The sequence below is a fragment of the Columba livia genome, chromosome 23 (assembly GCF_036013475.1).
Source record: "Columba livia isolate bColLiv1 breed racing homer chromosome 23, bColLiv1.pat.W.v2, whole genome shotgun sequence".
NCBI lineage: Eukaryota > Metazoa > Chordata > Aves > Columbiformes > Columbidae > Columba > Columba livia.
In genome coordinates this window covers 4,382,287-4,397,207 of record NC_088624.1, presented here as the reverse complement: position 1 = coordinate 4,397,207, position 14,921 = coordinate 4,382,287, and the positions used below count along the sequence as shown (strand labels likewise).

The following is a 14,921-nucleotide window of genomic DNA, read 5'->3' as shown; positions in this document are numbered from 1 at the left end:
CCCTCATCGCTTACAGCCCTTTCTTCATGTTCACGGGCTGGTGCTGTTGGTGTCTGTGAACAGTGAGCAGTGAGCAGTGACAGCGATAACCTGGGGTGGCCACGATCCATCCCCGGGCCCTGGGGTGGCCACGATCCATCCCCTGGCCCTGGGGTGGCCACGATCCGCCCCCGGGGCCTGGGGTGGCCACGATCCGCCCCCTGGGCCTGGGGTGGCCACGATCCGCCCCCTGGGCCTGGGGTGGCCACGATCCGCCCCCTGGGCCTGGGGTGGCCACGATCTGCCCCCTGGGCCTGGGGTGGCCACGATCTGCCCCCTGGGCCTGGGGTGGCCGAGCTGGTGGCCGCCCATCGCTGGCCCTTCGGCAGACGTGGCAGATGAGGATCTTTGGCGAGGCAGCTGTAGGTGGAATATCTCCATCCATCAGGCTCAGCGGTTCGGTGCCGGAGCCCCGAGCTGCTGATCTGAAGTGCTGCTGGGACAGCTCAGGAGCCAAAACCACAAGGGCTGTGTGAAGTCACAATATGCTGTGAAACACATAGATGCCTGCAGAAATCAGCTCGGTTTCATGGCCAGAAAACAAACAGTCCTGTTTAAGGACTACACACTTAATATTTGTGTTTTACTGAGATGATACAGATCACTGTAATAATTCTAAGAGAATCCCTAAATATGCAGAAACATAACTCACATTTGTGCATTATTTGCATATTGTCCATTATTATTTTTACATGATTTGCGTGGCCTGTGTTAGTATAAATCAGACATCTAATTTTATTTTAGATCTCATATTACCAGAGTACTAAGCAAGCATTGCAGATACGGCGTTACTGTATCTTAAGACTGCAAGCTGATTCTTGGCTTTGTTAAGCCCTGTATCAAAACAATGCTGTATTCAGGAGACTCCAGAACATTCACAGATCCGCACTGGGCATGAGCTTAAAGCTTAACCAATGCAGAATATTCCTTTCCAGCAGAACAATGAAGCGTCTGAACATGAGCATCTCGTGGCCGGCTGACTGCAAAAGGAGCCTCCGAGCATCTACACAGAAAATCAGTGAGATGCTGTGGTTGTACCTGGGTGCCGAGGCTTGTGGAATAAATAGAGGTGGCGTTAGATGTCAGTACAGAGTTCTGTTAATTGTGCAGTGAATACAGAAAACCAGGAAGGTGGTATAGTGTAGAAAATACCATAGAAAACGAGGTTGAAAGGCATCATCAGCTGACGTGGCTTTAGGTTACGTTTGTTGGTACGCAGATGCTGCTGCATCGGGGGCATCAGCAGCGACGTGAATGGTTTTTGTTTCCTAAAATTACTGGAGAAATTCAGACAAAGGCACAGAGTATCAGCTGCAATCTTTGGTTTTGGGGTGTTTCTTGATCTTTCGGTTGAGCTGCAGGATTTTGTGGTTCCTTTGTAGCATCTCTAGCAAGGAAGGTTGTTATTTAGAGGCGTAAGCGAGTCCTTGCCTGCACTCCGCTCAGACAAACCGAGCGCTGCAGAATTCATGCACCACCGAACCAAAGAGATGAAATCAGGCGGTACCTTCCGCACTATGCGACTCTGTCCAACCGCCAGTCTGGGTTTTGCCTTTTGTGCTGCAATTTTGTCCACTGATATATTTGACGTTTATCGTACCCTTTAATACAGTGGGGTATAATCCAACAAACAAAGCTGAATTCCCAAAATTGAAGGCAGAGATAATCACGGTGTGGCAGGTTACAGTTAATGTGGTGCGGGCTGATAGAAGAACCTACCTGACTTCTGAGCTTTCTTTTTACTATCCTATAGATTATGTGCTTTTATTGGACAGATGAAAAAGCTGATGTGTAGTCTGGTGCTTGTGCTACCCCAGGCCTGTTCTCTTTCCTGGTCAGATATAGGATCACAGGACAATTCAGCTTCAGGAGGTGATTCAGGGCAACGCTGTGATTACCACATGAGGATTTTACAGCGTTCCAACCAGACTTTTCACAGGAAAAATGTGAGTATGTTTTATTGCTCTGTGCAGCGAGATCAGGGGCAAAGCTCTTTCCTCTACCTGTGCTCAGTAACAACTCCCTCACACGTGGACTGGGCTAAAACCACAACACGTTGATGTTGTGCCTGGAAGCTTTTCAAAGAAGTTCCTTTTGTCTCACTCTGTTTCAGGGCTGCTACGCGTCTGGAGATGTAAGAAGGGCGCACGGTGCTCCCCTGCAGCAGGAGAGGCACAAATGGAAGTTCAGGGACTCCTGTGTTTAGTGGTTTGTTGGTATTTTTTCAGTGTAAGGTTCATACATCATGTTGAAGCAGAGGGGTTTTAACATCACACCCATTTCTAGCAACGTTTCACAGTTTTAGCCTTTATTCAGTGTTTGTTAGCGCTACCTGAGCATCCATCCTTCCTTTCCCTTTCTCCTGAGGGTTTGCAAAGCTGCGTAGGCGACTCGAGGCTCAGCCATGGTGGAGCTGAATTGGCTGTATCAAATCAGTCACTTTGCTCCAATATTTGTTTCACAGAATCCCGGAATGTGAGGGGTTGAAGGGCCCTGGAAAGCTCATGCAGTGCAATCCCCCATGGAGCAGGAACACCCAGATGAGGTTACACAGGAAGGTGTCCAGGCGGGTTGGAATGTCTGCACAGAAGGAGACTCCACAACCCCCTGGGCAGCCTGGGCCAGGCTCTGCCACCCTCACCAGGAACAAGTTGCTTCTCATCTTTCAGTGGAACCTCCTGTGTTCCAGTTTGCACCCATTGCCCCTTGTCCTGTCACTGGTTGTCACCAGAAGAGCCTGGCTCCATCCTCCTGACACTGCCCCTTTCCATATTGATCCCCAGCAATGAGTCCCCCCTCAGTCTCCTCTTGTCCAGCTCCAGAGCCCCAGCTCCCTCAGCCTTTCCTCACACGGGAGATGCTCCACTCCCTGCAGCATCTTGGTGGCTGCGCTGGACTCTCTCCAGCAGTTCCCTGTCCTGCTGGAACTGAGGGGCCACAACTGGACACAATATTCCAGGTGTGGTCTCCCCAGGGCAGAGCAGAGGGGCAGGAGAACCTCTCTGACCTACTGACCACCCCCTTCTAACCCGCCCCAGGTACCATTGGCTTCCTGGCCACAAGGGCCCAGTGCTGGCTCATGGTCACCCTGCTGTCCCCAGGACCCCCAGGTCCCTTTCCCCTACACTGCTCTCTAACAGGTCATTCCCCAACTTACACTGGAACCTGGGGTTGTTCCTGCCCAGGTGCGACACCGGTCACTCAGAATTTACTATTTTCTTTAAAAAAAAAAAAAAAAAGACATGATCACAAAGGGCTCTTTAAGGTTATTTCCAAGCTGCCTGTGAGAAGAGCAGCTGAATGGAGCATTCCTGCCCTCGCTGCTCCCCGGCACAGGAAAGGAGTGGTGCACAACGCGCTCCCAATGGCATTTCCTATTTGGTTACACTGGCAACATCTGAAAGCTGAATTCATGCAGGACAACTGCAAGCAAAAAATTCACCTGCACGTTAAATGGGCTCAAATTCCAATTTTTCCAGCCCTCGGGATGGATCAAACCCTCGTAGACGTGTGTGTTCAGAACCGTGACACATTCTGATTGTTTTCCGAGCGCAGGGGGTGATACTGACTGGACACTTTTCTGTCTGTTTTTCCAACTGCAGCAAGAATATTTTAGCTCTAGTGCTGCCAACACAAATCCTCTTCATCTGAGTTCTCTTGTGATGGGCATGATTTGCTATCCTACACTTTTTGAGCAATTTGCTCGTTTCTTTCCTGCTTGACAGCTGAGTTGATTCCGAGATTTACCTAAAACAAAGTATTGAAGTAGCAGCAAGTCCCTGCTATCACCTGTAAAAGGCACAACTGTCTGACACGGTGGGCGAATTGTGCTTAAGCAAAATCATCTCACTTGACCAAGAACAGTTGTGTCGGTATAGCTGCCTGGACATCCTTGCATTGAGAAACAGGTAAATACGATTTCACTGCCAGAAATCTACAGAAATATTAAATATTTCAGTTTGTTCATGCTTTGGAGTTAATAAGTTGGAAATAGATAATAGTTTGGAACCATCAGCTTTTATTAACCTTCAGTGGTACTAGGTTGGGTGTTGAGTGTCTAAGCTGAATCCAACTGTAGCACTTCAGTATCCTGATTTATTCATTTATTTCATTTACTTGAAGCTTCCGCGCTCTGTTTGAACTGCAAATCTCCAGCTTTGTGACTCTTATTCTGTTTCTGGAGCGTCTGTAGCATCGGGGTGAGATGTTACTGAGCGCCTGCGGATGTGGGAAAGATTTAGTGTGTAACACAGAAAATCCTGTCAATGTGGGATCAATGGTGGGAAAGGAAGAGTTTCAGCTGAGAGAAGGTTTTTTCCTGGGAGAAAATGGTCTGTAATATCAATAGCTGCACTTCAGCTCTCTTGAAGTAACAGAAAATGAGATGATTGGTGGCTCGATGTGTTTTTTCCAGCAGTTTCTCCCCTCAGGTATCGGGCGGGTGGAAGGAAATGGTGTTTGGGTGTCAGCCCTGGCACGGCCCAGCCCCGACACTGCCCCCGTTCTAAAGCAGCAGGACCGCCGCAGCCGGACCAGATTCTCTTCGTTACCATGCAAACGCTTAATTAGAAACCCCTTTCCCGTTGGAATCGCGGCGTCTGGAGCGGCGCTCGGTGCCTCTGTCGACCGCTCCGCGTCCTGCAGATGTTGTTTGGGAGTGCGGGTTCCAAGTCTTGCCAACTAACTCTTTTCTTTATTTGTACTGAGTGCATTTGAAGTTGCATCATTTCCTCGGTAAGAACAGTGTTATTTTTGACCGGAGCGTTTGTCAGGTGGGAGAAACCCTAAATGTGAGTGCTCCCTGGTGGCAGAGATTTCTGCTTCAGTTTTCTGATTTCTGCGGCGTATTTTCCAGCAGCAATTGGATGTGAATATAGCATCCTGGATTTCAGGATCTATTCTTTTTTAACTCTTTTCCCTAAAAACAAAAACTACAAAACCAAGTTCAGAGCCTTTTTCTCGCATAGATTTGACAGAGGAGGGACCCAGGCGTCCGGGCTCCATAGATGTGACCGAGGAGGGACCCAGGCGTCCGGGCCCCATAGATGTGACCGAGGAGGGACCCAGGCATCCGGGCCCCATAGATTGCAATGAGGAGGGACCCAGGCGTCCGGGCCCCATAGATTGCACTGAGGAGGGACCCAGGCGTCCGGGCCCCATAGATTGCACTGAGGAGGGACCCAGGCGTCCGGGCCCCATAGATCGCACTGAGGAGGGACCCAGGCATCCAGGCCCCATAGATGTGACCGAGGAGGGACCCAGGCGTCCGGGCCCCATAGATTGCACTGAGGAGGGACCCAGGCGTCCGGGCCCCATAGATGTGACTGAGGAGGGACCCAGGCGTCCGGGCCCCATAGATTACACTGAGAAGGGACCCAGGCGTCTGGGCCCCATAGATTGCAATGAGGAGGGACCCAGGCGTCCGGGCCCCATAGATTGCAGTGAGGAGGGACCCAGGCGTCCAGGCCCATAAGTTACCCACAGAGACCCATAAATGACACATACAGACCCATAAGTGACCCACAGAGCCCCATAAGTGACTCATTGAGCCCCATAATTGATCCAGGTGCCCCATAAGCGACTAGTGATCCTAGGCCCCCATTCCTATCCCTTTCAATGGTTTATATTCTGTGACCTACTGGTTTATATTTTCTGACTGTCAATCGGTGTTTTAACAAGGTCATAAAAGCTTCTCATCGAAGAGCCGACGTTCTTCATCAAAATAACACAGAAACATTAAATACTGTGACTTTTCCTGGCTGCTGAGCTGGAGTAATGACTAGAAAATTCAGATTATTCAAATAATACGGAGATTATTGAACCAGAATCATTACAGGGAAATATTTTCTCCTTGATGTGGTTTTCATTACACATATAAAAAAGGGTTTGTGGTGGGGGTGTCAACCCCCAGGAGCAGGTACGGGGGTTCCCTTTACCCACTGTGCTGGAAATTGCTTTAAAGAACAGAAATCCCAGTTCTATGTGTTAATATGCTCAGTACCGCAATGATTACACCGTCCTTTGTGCGCGCCCTGACTGACGAGCAGCTTCATCGCCTGGTTTGGTGACCTCGCCTTGAAGAAAAGAGCAGATTTAACCGAGTTTGTCCCTCCCCGTTGGGACTGTTGGCCGTGCTTCTTTTCTTGAGTTTTCCTGAGCGCTTCTCGGGCAGGGAGAAGCAGGAACGTCACACCGGAGCAACGCGCTAGGAAAACAGCCGCTGCTGTTCTTGGCCGGCGGTTGTGCTGAGCTGATGAAAAGAGGCTCTATCAGCAGGGAGGGGCCACGGCTCCTTTTAGGAACATCTAAGCACAGCGCTGGAATTTCAACTCGGGTGCTAAGAAGTAAAGGAAAAGGAACAGAGAGGGAAAGTGGGAGATGACTTGTTCATTAAGGCTGTATCCTTAAAGCCAAGGCTGAGAGTTGTCCATTTCATAGAATCATAGAGTCATTTCGGTTGGAAGAGACTCACAGGATCACTGAGTCCAACCGTTCCCCACCCCCGGCACTGCCCCATGTCCTGAGAACCTCATGTCCGTCTGTCCAGCCTTTCAGGGATGGTGACTCCAGCACTGCCCTGGGCAGCCTGTTCCAATGCCCCACAGCCCTTTGGGGAAGAAATTGTTCCCACATCCAACCTCAGCCTCCCCTGGCGCAACTTGAGGCCGTTTCCTCTGCTCCTGGCGCTTGTTCCTGGGGAGCAGAGCCCGACCCCCCTGGCTCCAAGCTCCTTTCAGGCAGTTCAGAGATCAGAAGGTCTCCCCTCAGCTCCTGTTCTCCAGCTGAACCCCCCAGGTCCCTCAGCTGCTCCCATCACACTTGTGCTCTGGACTTTGACCCAGAAATGGATCTTCCTCCTTCTCCTCCTTAGGCTGAACACGAGGAAGGAATTGTTGTCCCTGAGGGTGGTGAGAGCCTGGCCCAGGTTGGCCAGAGAGGGGGTAGATGAACCATCCCTGGAGACATCCCAGGCCAGGCTGGACGGGGCTCTGAGCAACCTGAGCTGGTGCAGATGTCCCTGCTCATGGCAGGGGGGCACTGGGGGAGCCAGGAACATCCCTTCTGCACAAACCATTCCATGATTCTCTTTCTCCATCATCTTCATCTCCCTTTTGCCACAGAGGTAGAAGACACAAATCATCGGGGAAGCAGCAGCAGGCCAAACGGTCTGGGCTGTTCAGCCTGCGCAGCCCCGCGGTGCCGCAGCCATGGCCGCGCCGGCAGAGACACGTCCACCGGTTCTCCTCTCCAGGCAGTCGGGGCCACTGAACTGTCACGGGAGGAAACTTAAACTGTGCTCTGCTACCGAAAGTTTACATAATTCATTACTTAAGGGAGAGGGCAGAGTGCTGGTACTGTCATGGTGACTTGGCACCACACTTCAGGAGGGATGTCCCTGTTTTGCCTTCTCCGCAGCCATAAGGAAGCCCCGTAACCTCTCTGTGCTGGCCACGAACCCTCCAGCCACGTGCCTGGCAGTGCGGTGGGGCTTGAAACCTCCTCCAGAAACTGCTGTATCTTTATTTATCAGTAATGCCGTCAGCGCTGGTTGTGCGCCTGCTGTGCCGTGACGTTCGGAGTCTATACGTTCTCCATTGGGCAGCTTGCCTTTTTGGATGGCCCAGCTCCAAAAAGATGGGACGGATTCTGCTGATTTCACTGTCCTTGTGCTGGTTTCCATTACATATGTATGTCCCAGTGTGATTTGATCTCCTGCTGTGTGTATTTGGTTTTTCTCAAGCTCTCCCATGTATATGTAGAGTCTTTGTGCTCCGGAGAGGGCAGGAGCCGAGCGGCCTGGTATCCGATCTCTGCGCACGTGTGTCTGCTGCTTTGGATCCTCCCAGTGCCACCATTCCCAGCTGCTTTGTGCTTCAAAAGTCAAAATTAAGGATGGCAAAGGGCAAGGACTGAGTGAGTGAGGCTTCCTTTTCCCTAAGCCTGTCCTAAGAGTTAGGCTGTGGTTCTGTATCTCATACCAGTTGCTTGGTGTTGTTGCCTGTGTGTTATTCATCATTTTTCTTGCAGGAATTAGCTGCTGAGCTACGGTTGGTATTGCTAATTATAATAGCCTTGTTTTTTCTCAACCATTTTTGGTAGCTTCCAAACAACATTCACCTCTCTAATATTAACATTTTTGCATTTTAAGCTCACTAATGCTTTAGGAAACGCACATCGGGACTAACCTCGGTTAAAACCGAACGCGGGATCAAAAAGATGGTTTGCAATTTGTCTTTTTAGTGAAGTATTTCTGGAGGAAGCTGGAAGGAGAGTTAGAATCGCTCTTTGGAAGCGGAATGCTGGCCGCCAGATTGTATTCCTTGAGCTTTATTACACCTGCTAAGGACCAACGCTGCCAAGATGCTGCGGAAAAGTCTCCAATGAACAATAGAAAATGTCACGCCTGTCACCACATGGGAGTGGTAATAAATTCAATTGGATGATGCGGGAGGAGTCTGGCAGGGATCTGAAGGCCCATGCGGTCTCTAGAGGGGTTGTGGTGCCATCTAATGTTGGAAGGTTTAAACACAGGTTTAATGGTAGAACCGCCACAGTTACCGTGTCGATCTCTACATCTGCAGGCGCGGTTTGGGAAAGGCGCAGTTTAGGGTTGTTTTCCTGCATTCCGCTCGATTTAGCAGTGCTGGTGATAATCAAAGCGTCCTGTAGTGAACAGGATGGAGTGGAAGGTAATTGCAAAATGCTTTCACTTGCTTCTTGGCTTTGTTTAATTACAAATGTGATCAGACCTCTGAGCAGCTTCAGAACTTGTGCTTCTCTGGCCTGAGCCGGGCTGACAACTGCAGAACGGGAAGAAAGAGTTTGCCTTTAAATCCCCTTTATATGAGCTCATCGCAAACTCATCGTCATCACTTGTAGAAACAGTAACTTGTATTAACCTGAATCTCGCTGGAGAATTTCTTAGAAACATTTGTTTCTGGCAACATGTTGATGGCAACAGAAATACATGAATATGCAGAAAATCAGCTTGATTGCCTCAGCAAAACGAAAGTTTGCCCTGCTCGGAAAGCGGTGTTTGTACCTCAGTAATCAGGTCGGTCGCGCATCCGTAAATGAAATAGTAGCAGAAATTTCCTTTGTACATGGTAAGATTCTAGGCTGGCACTAGTTCTGAGTCCTTATAGCACAGAGATATAGTAGAACACAGCGATGTGCCAGGCTGGCTGGGTAATTACAGAATCCCAGAATGTCAGGGGTTGAAGGGCCCTGGAAAGCTCATCCAGTGCAATCCCCCCATGGAGCAGGAACACCCAGATGAGGTTACACAGGAAGGTGTCCAGGCGGGTTGGAATGTCTGCACAGAAGGAGACTCCACAACCCCCTGGGCAGCCTGGGCCAGGCTCTGCCACCCTCATTGGGAAGAAGTTTCTCCTCATATTTAAATGGAACCTCTTGTGTTCCAGTTTGCACCCATTGCCCCTTGTCCTGTCACTGGTTGTCACCAGAAGAGCCTGGCTCCATCCTCCTGACACTCCCCCTTTCCATCTTGATCCCCAGGAATGAGTCCCCCCTCAGTGTCCTCTTGTCCAGCTCCAGAGCCCCAGCTCCCTCAGCCTTTCCTCACACGGGAGATGCTCCACTCCCTTCAGCATCTTGGTGGCTGCGCTGGACTCTCTGCAGCAGTTCCCTGTCCTGCTGGAACTGAGGGGCCACAACTGGACACAATATTCCAGATGTGGTCTCCCCAGGGCAGAGCAGAGGGGCAGGAGAACCTCTCTGACCTACTGACCACCCCCTTCTAACCCACCCCAGGTACCATTGGCTTCCTGGCCACAAGGGCCCAGTGCTGGCTCATGGTCACCCTGCTGTCCCCAGGACCCCCGGGTCCCTTTCCTCTACGCTGCTCTCCAAATTAATTAATGTCCTTAGTCAATATTTTATCATAATGGTTTATCATAATGATTTATCATAATGTTTCAGTGCGATGATGGATTGAAGAGTTCACCTGGTGAAATGGGCGGCTCGCTTGGAAAACACATTCTGGAGCTCTACATTTGCCTAATGTCCTTTCTCCCTTTCATCTCATCCCGGGCAGGTTTGAAAAAGGCCGGATTTATACGTTTATCGGGGAAGTGGTGGTTTCCATGAACCCTTATAAAAACTTGAACATCTACGGGCGGGACATGATTGAGCAGTACAAGGGCAGAGAGCTGTACGAGAGGCCTCCCCACCTCTTCGCCATCGCTGACGCCGCCTACAAAGCCATGAAGAGGAGATCGAAAGACACCTGCATCGTGATATCGGGTAAGCTCAAGGAGATTTGCGTTGTGATGAACGCTTCTCTATGAAATTCTGGGCTGAAGAACAAGAATGATTTGACTAATGACAGCATTTTAGAAAACTGATATAAAGCTGTGGTGCTGGAAATACAGTCTTCCCAGTTTAACAAAGCAACAGGTAAGTAGGTCTCAGTAGGATTTTACCTACCAGCCTCTGAAACACAGTTGGAAAAGTGTTGCCTGTGTTCATAGTTGAGACAAGCTCAGAGAAAGGCCTGATGCAAATGGTACATTTGTCGTCTGCGACTTCAGATGATTGTGTTTCGAGCTTGGAAATGTTTGCTCTCAGAATTTGCCTTTGAATCCGTGCGTGGAGACCTTAACAATTATTTCTCGGCTGATTCAAGAACTGGTGTCAGTCGGCAGCTTAATCTGCGCACACAAAGTGATAACTTGGACGTGAGTCCTGGAGCTCAGGGAGAACAGAACTGCTGATTTCTGTCCCTTTGATGCCCGCCTGATGTTTAGTTCTCTGTTTTGATGCCGGCCTGATCGCTTGTGGTGGCTCTAACAGCGGCAGTGGCGCTTGTACCATGAGCTCTCGCTATCTGGATCCTGGCACTTGGTTCCCTTGATGTCCCCGTGGTTCAGCAGCTCTGAAAAGCGAGAGCCCCGCGCTGGGGTGTTGAACAGAAGCCCCTTGTGCGGCGGTTCCCGGCGCTGCAGGCCAGTGTTTCTGCTCAAACAATGTTCCTTTTGATGCTGGGGGTGCCAGGCCCGTCACCGACCTGCGGAATCCAGTGTCGGAACCGCCTCAGAGTCAGCACAGCGGCAACGAGCAGCAGGGTTGTGGCTGTTTGGAAAAGGGTCCGAGTGCACACAAATCAGATTGTTTAAAAAAACCCAAACCAACAAAACAACAACAGAACCAACCAACCAACCAAAAAACCCCCCAAAACCAACAAACCCCTACTACCAACCAAAAATACACAGAATAACAGAATGTCAGGGGTTGGAAGGGACCTGGAAAGCTCATCCAGTGCAATCCCCCCATGGAGCAGGAACACCCAGATGAGGTTACACAGGAAGGTGTCCAGGCGGGTTGGAATGTCTGCACAGAAGGAGACTCCACAACCCCCTGGGCAGCCTGGGCCAGGCTCTGCCACCCTCACCGGGAACAAGTTGCTTCTCATCTTTCAGTGGAACCTCCTGTGTTCCAGTTTGCACCCATTGCCCCTTGTCCTGTCACTGGTTGTCACCAGAAGAGCCTGGCTCCATCCTCCTGACACTCCCCCTTTCCATATTGATCCCCAGGAATGAGTCCCCCCTCAGTCTCCTCTTGTCCAGCTCCAGAGCCCCAGCTCCCTCAGCCTTTCCTCACACGGGAGATGCTCCACTCCCTCCAGCATCTTGGTGGCTGCGCTGGACTCTCTCCAGCAGTTCCCTGTCCTGCTGGAACTGAGGGGCCACAACTGGACACAAGATTCCACAAAAAACCACAAACAAACAATGAAAAAACCCACAACCAACCAAAAAACTAAAACCAACCAACCAAAAAAACCAAAAATTCCCACAACCCAAACCAACCAACCAAACCCCAACACACACAAAACCAACAACAAAACCCCCCAAACTGAACAACGCAAAACCCAAACGCCCTCAGGGTGAAATGAAGAGACACCGTGCAGTGATTTGCTTTGGGTTCTTTTGGACGTTGTGTCCCGTTTGTGTCTGTGTCCTCAGGTGAGAGCGGGGCTGGGAAAACCGAGGCCAGTAAATACATCATGCAGTACATCGCGGCCATCACCAACCCGGGGCAGCGCGCCGAGGTGGAGAGGTGAGAAAACACCTACATATAGCACCGGATTCTTACATCTACTAATTACACGCTGATTTTCCCAACCATTTTTACCAGATTTTTACCAGACTTCTTCAGCTAAGACTGTTTTACTCTGGGAATTTTACAATATTGATTGCTAAGGTCACATAAAAAATATATTTGGAAAGTTCAGATGTTCCGAATACAAACAGTCTCTAGAAATGGCGTTTCCTGGGGCAGATTTGCTGCAATAGGTTGATGTTAGAAGAGCATCTTGAGTGTATTCCATGGCCTTTCAGGCTCGTGTGCTCCCATGTTGCAAAATGGGCTTGTCGACCTTAGGGTAAAAGGCTTTGAGCAAAGAACAGGCTTAGTACCTACCCCGACAAAAGCGTTGAAAATGACTTTAAAAGACTTTGAGAAATCGATTTTTAAATCTCACGCATGTAAAGAAACTGAATTTTTGATGCTATTTTCAGTGGGGAGATCTGGCCTTTGGTTCCCATTGACTTGGCTCTAAGGAACACAGCGGGAGATTCGCAGCTGATTTCCCGTGGGATCGCTGATGTCAAACACGTCCACCCAAATATCTCATCAAAGAGCCTCTCTGCTGTTACTAAATTCTCTAGAAAAGCCTGAAAATGAAAAAGCATCGTTAATTTGAGTCTGCAAGTCTGGACTTACCCCGTTCTCCTTCCGCTTGTGCTGCAGAGTGAAGAACATCCTCCTGAAATCCAACTGCGTGCTGGAGGCCTTTGGCAACGCCAAAACAAACCGCAACGACAATTCCAGCAGGTTCGGAAAATACATGGACATCAACTTTGACTTTAAAGGAGACCCGATCGGCGGGCACATCAATAATTACCTCCTAGAAAAGGTAAGTCACGCCGCTTTTAGACTTGGAGGCTTTGGTGTCGTTATTTTTATAAGATGGGCTTTGCCAATAGAAAATGTTCATTTTTAATGTTGTCTGTTGTGTTGTATACGAGGGCACGGAGTCTTATTTAAATCCAGGGCGTTATTTCTTCTCTAAGAGTTACTATAAGTAACTGAAACGCTGGAGGTTTCACACCAAGGGACAAAAGCTTTTGTGCATATAGGTGTATGGACTTTGTATCTGGAATAAAAGCTGAGATTAATTTAATATCTGCAAAACTCCTTTCTAAGTTCCCGCATTGCTGGATAAAGAAGATATTTAGGTCCGTAAGTAGCAACGATGTGCTTGAGAAGTGCGAATCTGGAATAAAGCCACAGCCCCGTATTTTCTTTTAGTAACTTGGGGTTTATTTATTCCAAGTGTTCCTGCGTGTATTTTTCTTTCACATCATTAAGTGCTGCGAGAAAATGTTGGAATATGTCAAACTCTATAGAGAAACTGGGCTTACCTATTGACAGTTCTCATGTGTGGACGCATCTGGCTTCAATTTATCTATTTGACCACATCTGCTAAGGTGCCTTTTTCTGTGTGTTTTTTCCTTTCCCGTTGTTTCCCTGGAGTCTATTTGCAGACTAAACACTTTATTTTATAAAAACCAAACCAAACAACGAACCCAAACACTGAACATGTGATACTTCCACGCGCAGGAGTGGGGCCGCAGCTGCCCTGACTTAAACCCTCATGTATTTCATATTCTTGACTTCCATCCAGTTACATTTCTTTCCATTTCTGGTCCGAACACAATGAATTTGTGCAGCAGGAACACATGCCTTGTAGCTCCCCGGAGTTCAAACTTACAGCATAAAACAAGGATCTGTTGCTTGTTGACTGAATTTCTGCTGCATTTAACGTTTTGTTTTGGGGTTTTACGCTGCTTGGGAATGAACGTTCTGAAGTTGGAGATGTCACTTGCTCCCTAAACCAGAGCAGAGCTGTCGCTTGTGTGGTCACTGCGTTCTGTTTGCCAGCCTGTCTTGGGCTTGGAGAAGTGGGGTTTTCCTTCCATTTTATTAAATAACTCTTCACCTAAATGATATTTAATTTGACTCTTCCATGAAAGCCATTCTGTGGTTACCCCCGAGGGTTCCAGGTTGGAGCAGGATGTTGTAGCTGGTACCCAAGCTGGTCTTTTTGATTCTAAACTTCAAACTCCACGGTCATGCCTCACAAATATTGTTCCTAACAGACTTATTACAAGATCGGCCAAGTCTGGGGGTGTCCTGGCCATGGTGACCCCACGCATGGCCATCTAAAGGTTGGATAACAGGCTGTCCACATCCACTAACACCCACCTTGTGTTTTCTTCCCTTCCAGTCCCGTGTGATTGTGCAGCAGCCTGGAGAACGCAGCTTTCATTCTTTTTACCAGGTTTGTATTCCTTTGCTGCAACAAATGACTATTTAACAGTTTCCCAGACACAACAGGCAAAACATTTCAAGCTTTCACCCTTTTGGGTGTTTCACAAAGAGTTCTCTTGCTGTTGCGTCTTGGGTGATCTTACGTCCTCTAGTTCTTTGCATGAGAAGATTTATTTTTGTCTATCCTCCAGTCCCATATTAACACATTTGTAAACTTAAAAGGAGGCTAACTAAACAAACATGGTAGAACATTGGACTTTGACTCACTGTTTTATTTGTAATAAGTCTAATCCCTCTATTTTCTCTGGAGGCCTTTAGTCCATATGGAAGTAATTTATGACACCAAGTTGACTTGAATTTTTTGCTTTGGGTTCTTTTTAATGTCTTCCACATTGTACGGGGGTTCCCCTGTGCGTCCTTCGGGGGAAACATCGGCCTGTTAGTATAACCTTTATTCTCGGTTTCGCACTGAGGGGAGCGGACGTTGGTTTATTGATTTCCCGCTCGCCCGGCGCTCAGGCCGGTAC

General features: G+C 48.9%; 1 protein-coding gene across 8 annotated transcripts in view; it reads left to right on the top strand.

Moving 5' to 3' along the window:
• The window catches only part of MYO1D (myosin ID), a 152,397-nt gene that overhangs the window by 26,256 nt on the left and 111,220 nt on the right, over positions 1–14,921 (top strand). For all 8 annotated transcript variants that reach the window (XR_010467796.1, XR_010467797.1, XR_010467798.1 and 5 more), the window contains exons 2-5: positions 10,097–10,305; positions 12,024–12,117; positions 12,811–12,976; positions 14,351–14,404. Coding sequence is in view for 5 of the 8 variants with exons in the window: in XM_065039816.1 (XP_064895888.1) it covers positions 10,097–10,305; positions 12,024–12,117; positions 12,811–12,976; positions 14,351–14,404 (523 nt within the window). In the remaining 3 variants the exon portion in view is untranslated. The remainder of the gene's footprint in view (positions 1–10,096; positions 10,306–12,023; positions 12,118–12,810; positions 12,977–14,350; positions 14,405–14,921) is intronic.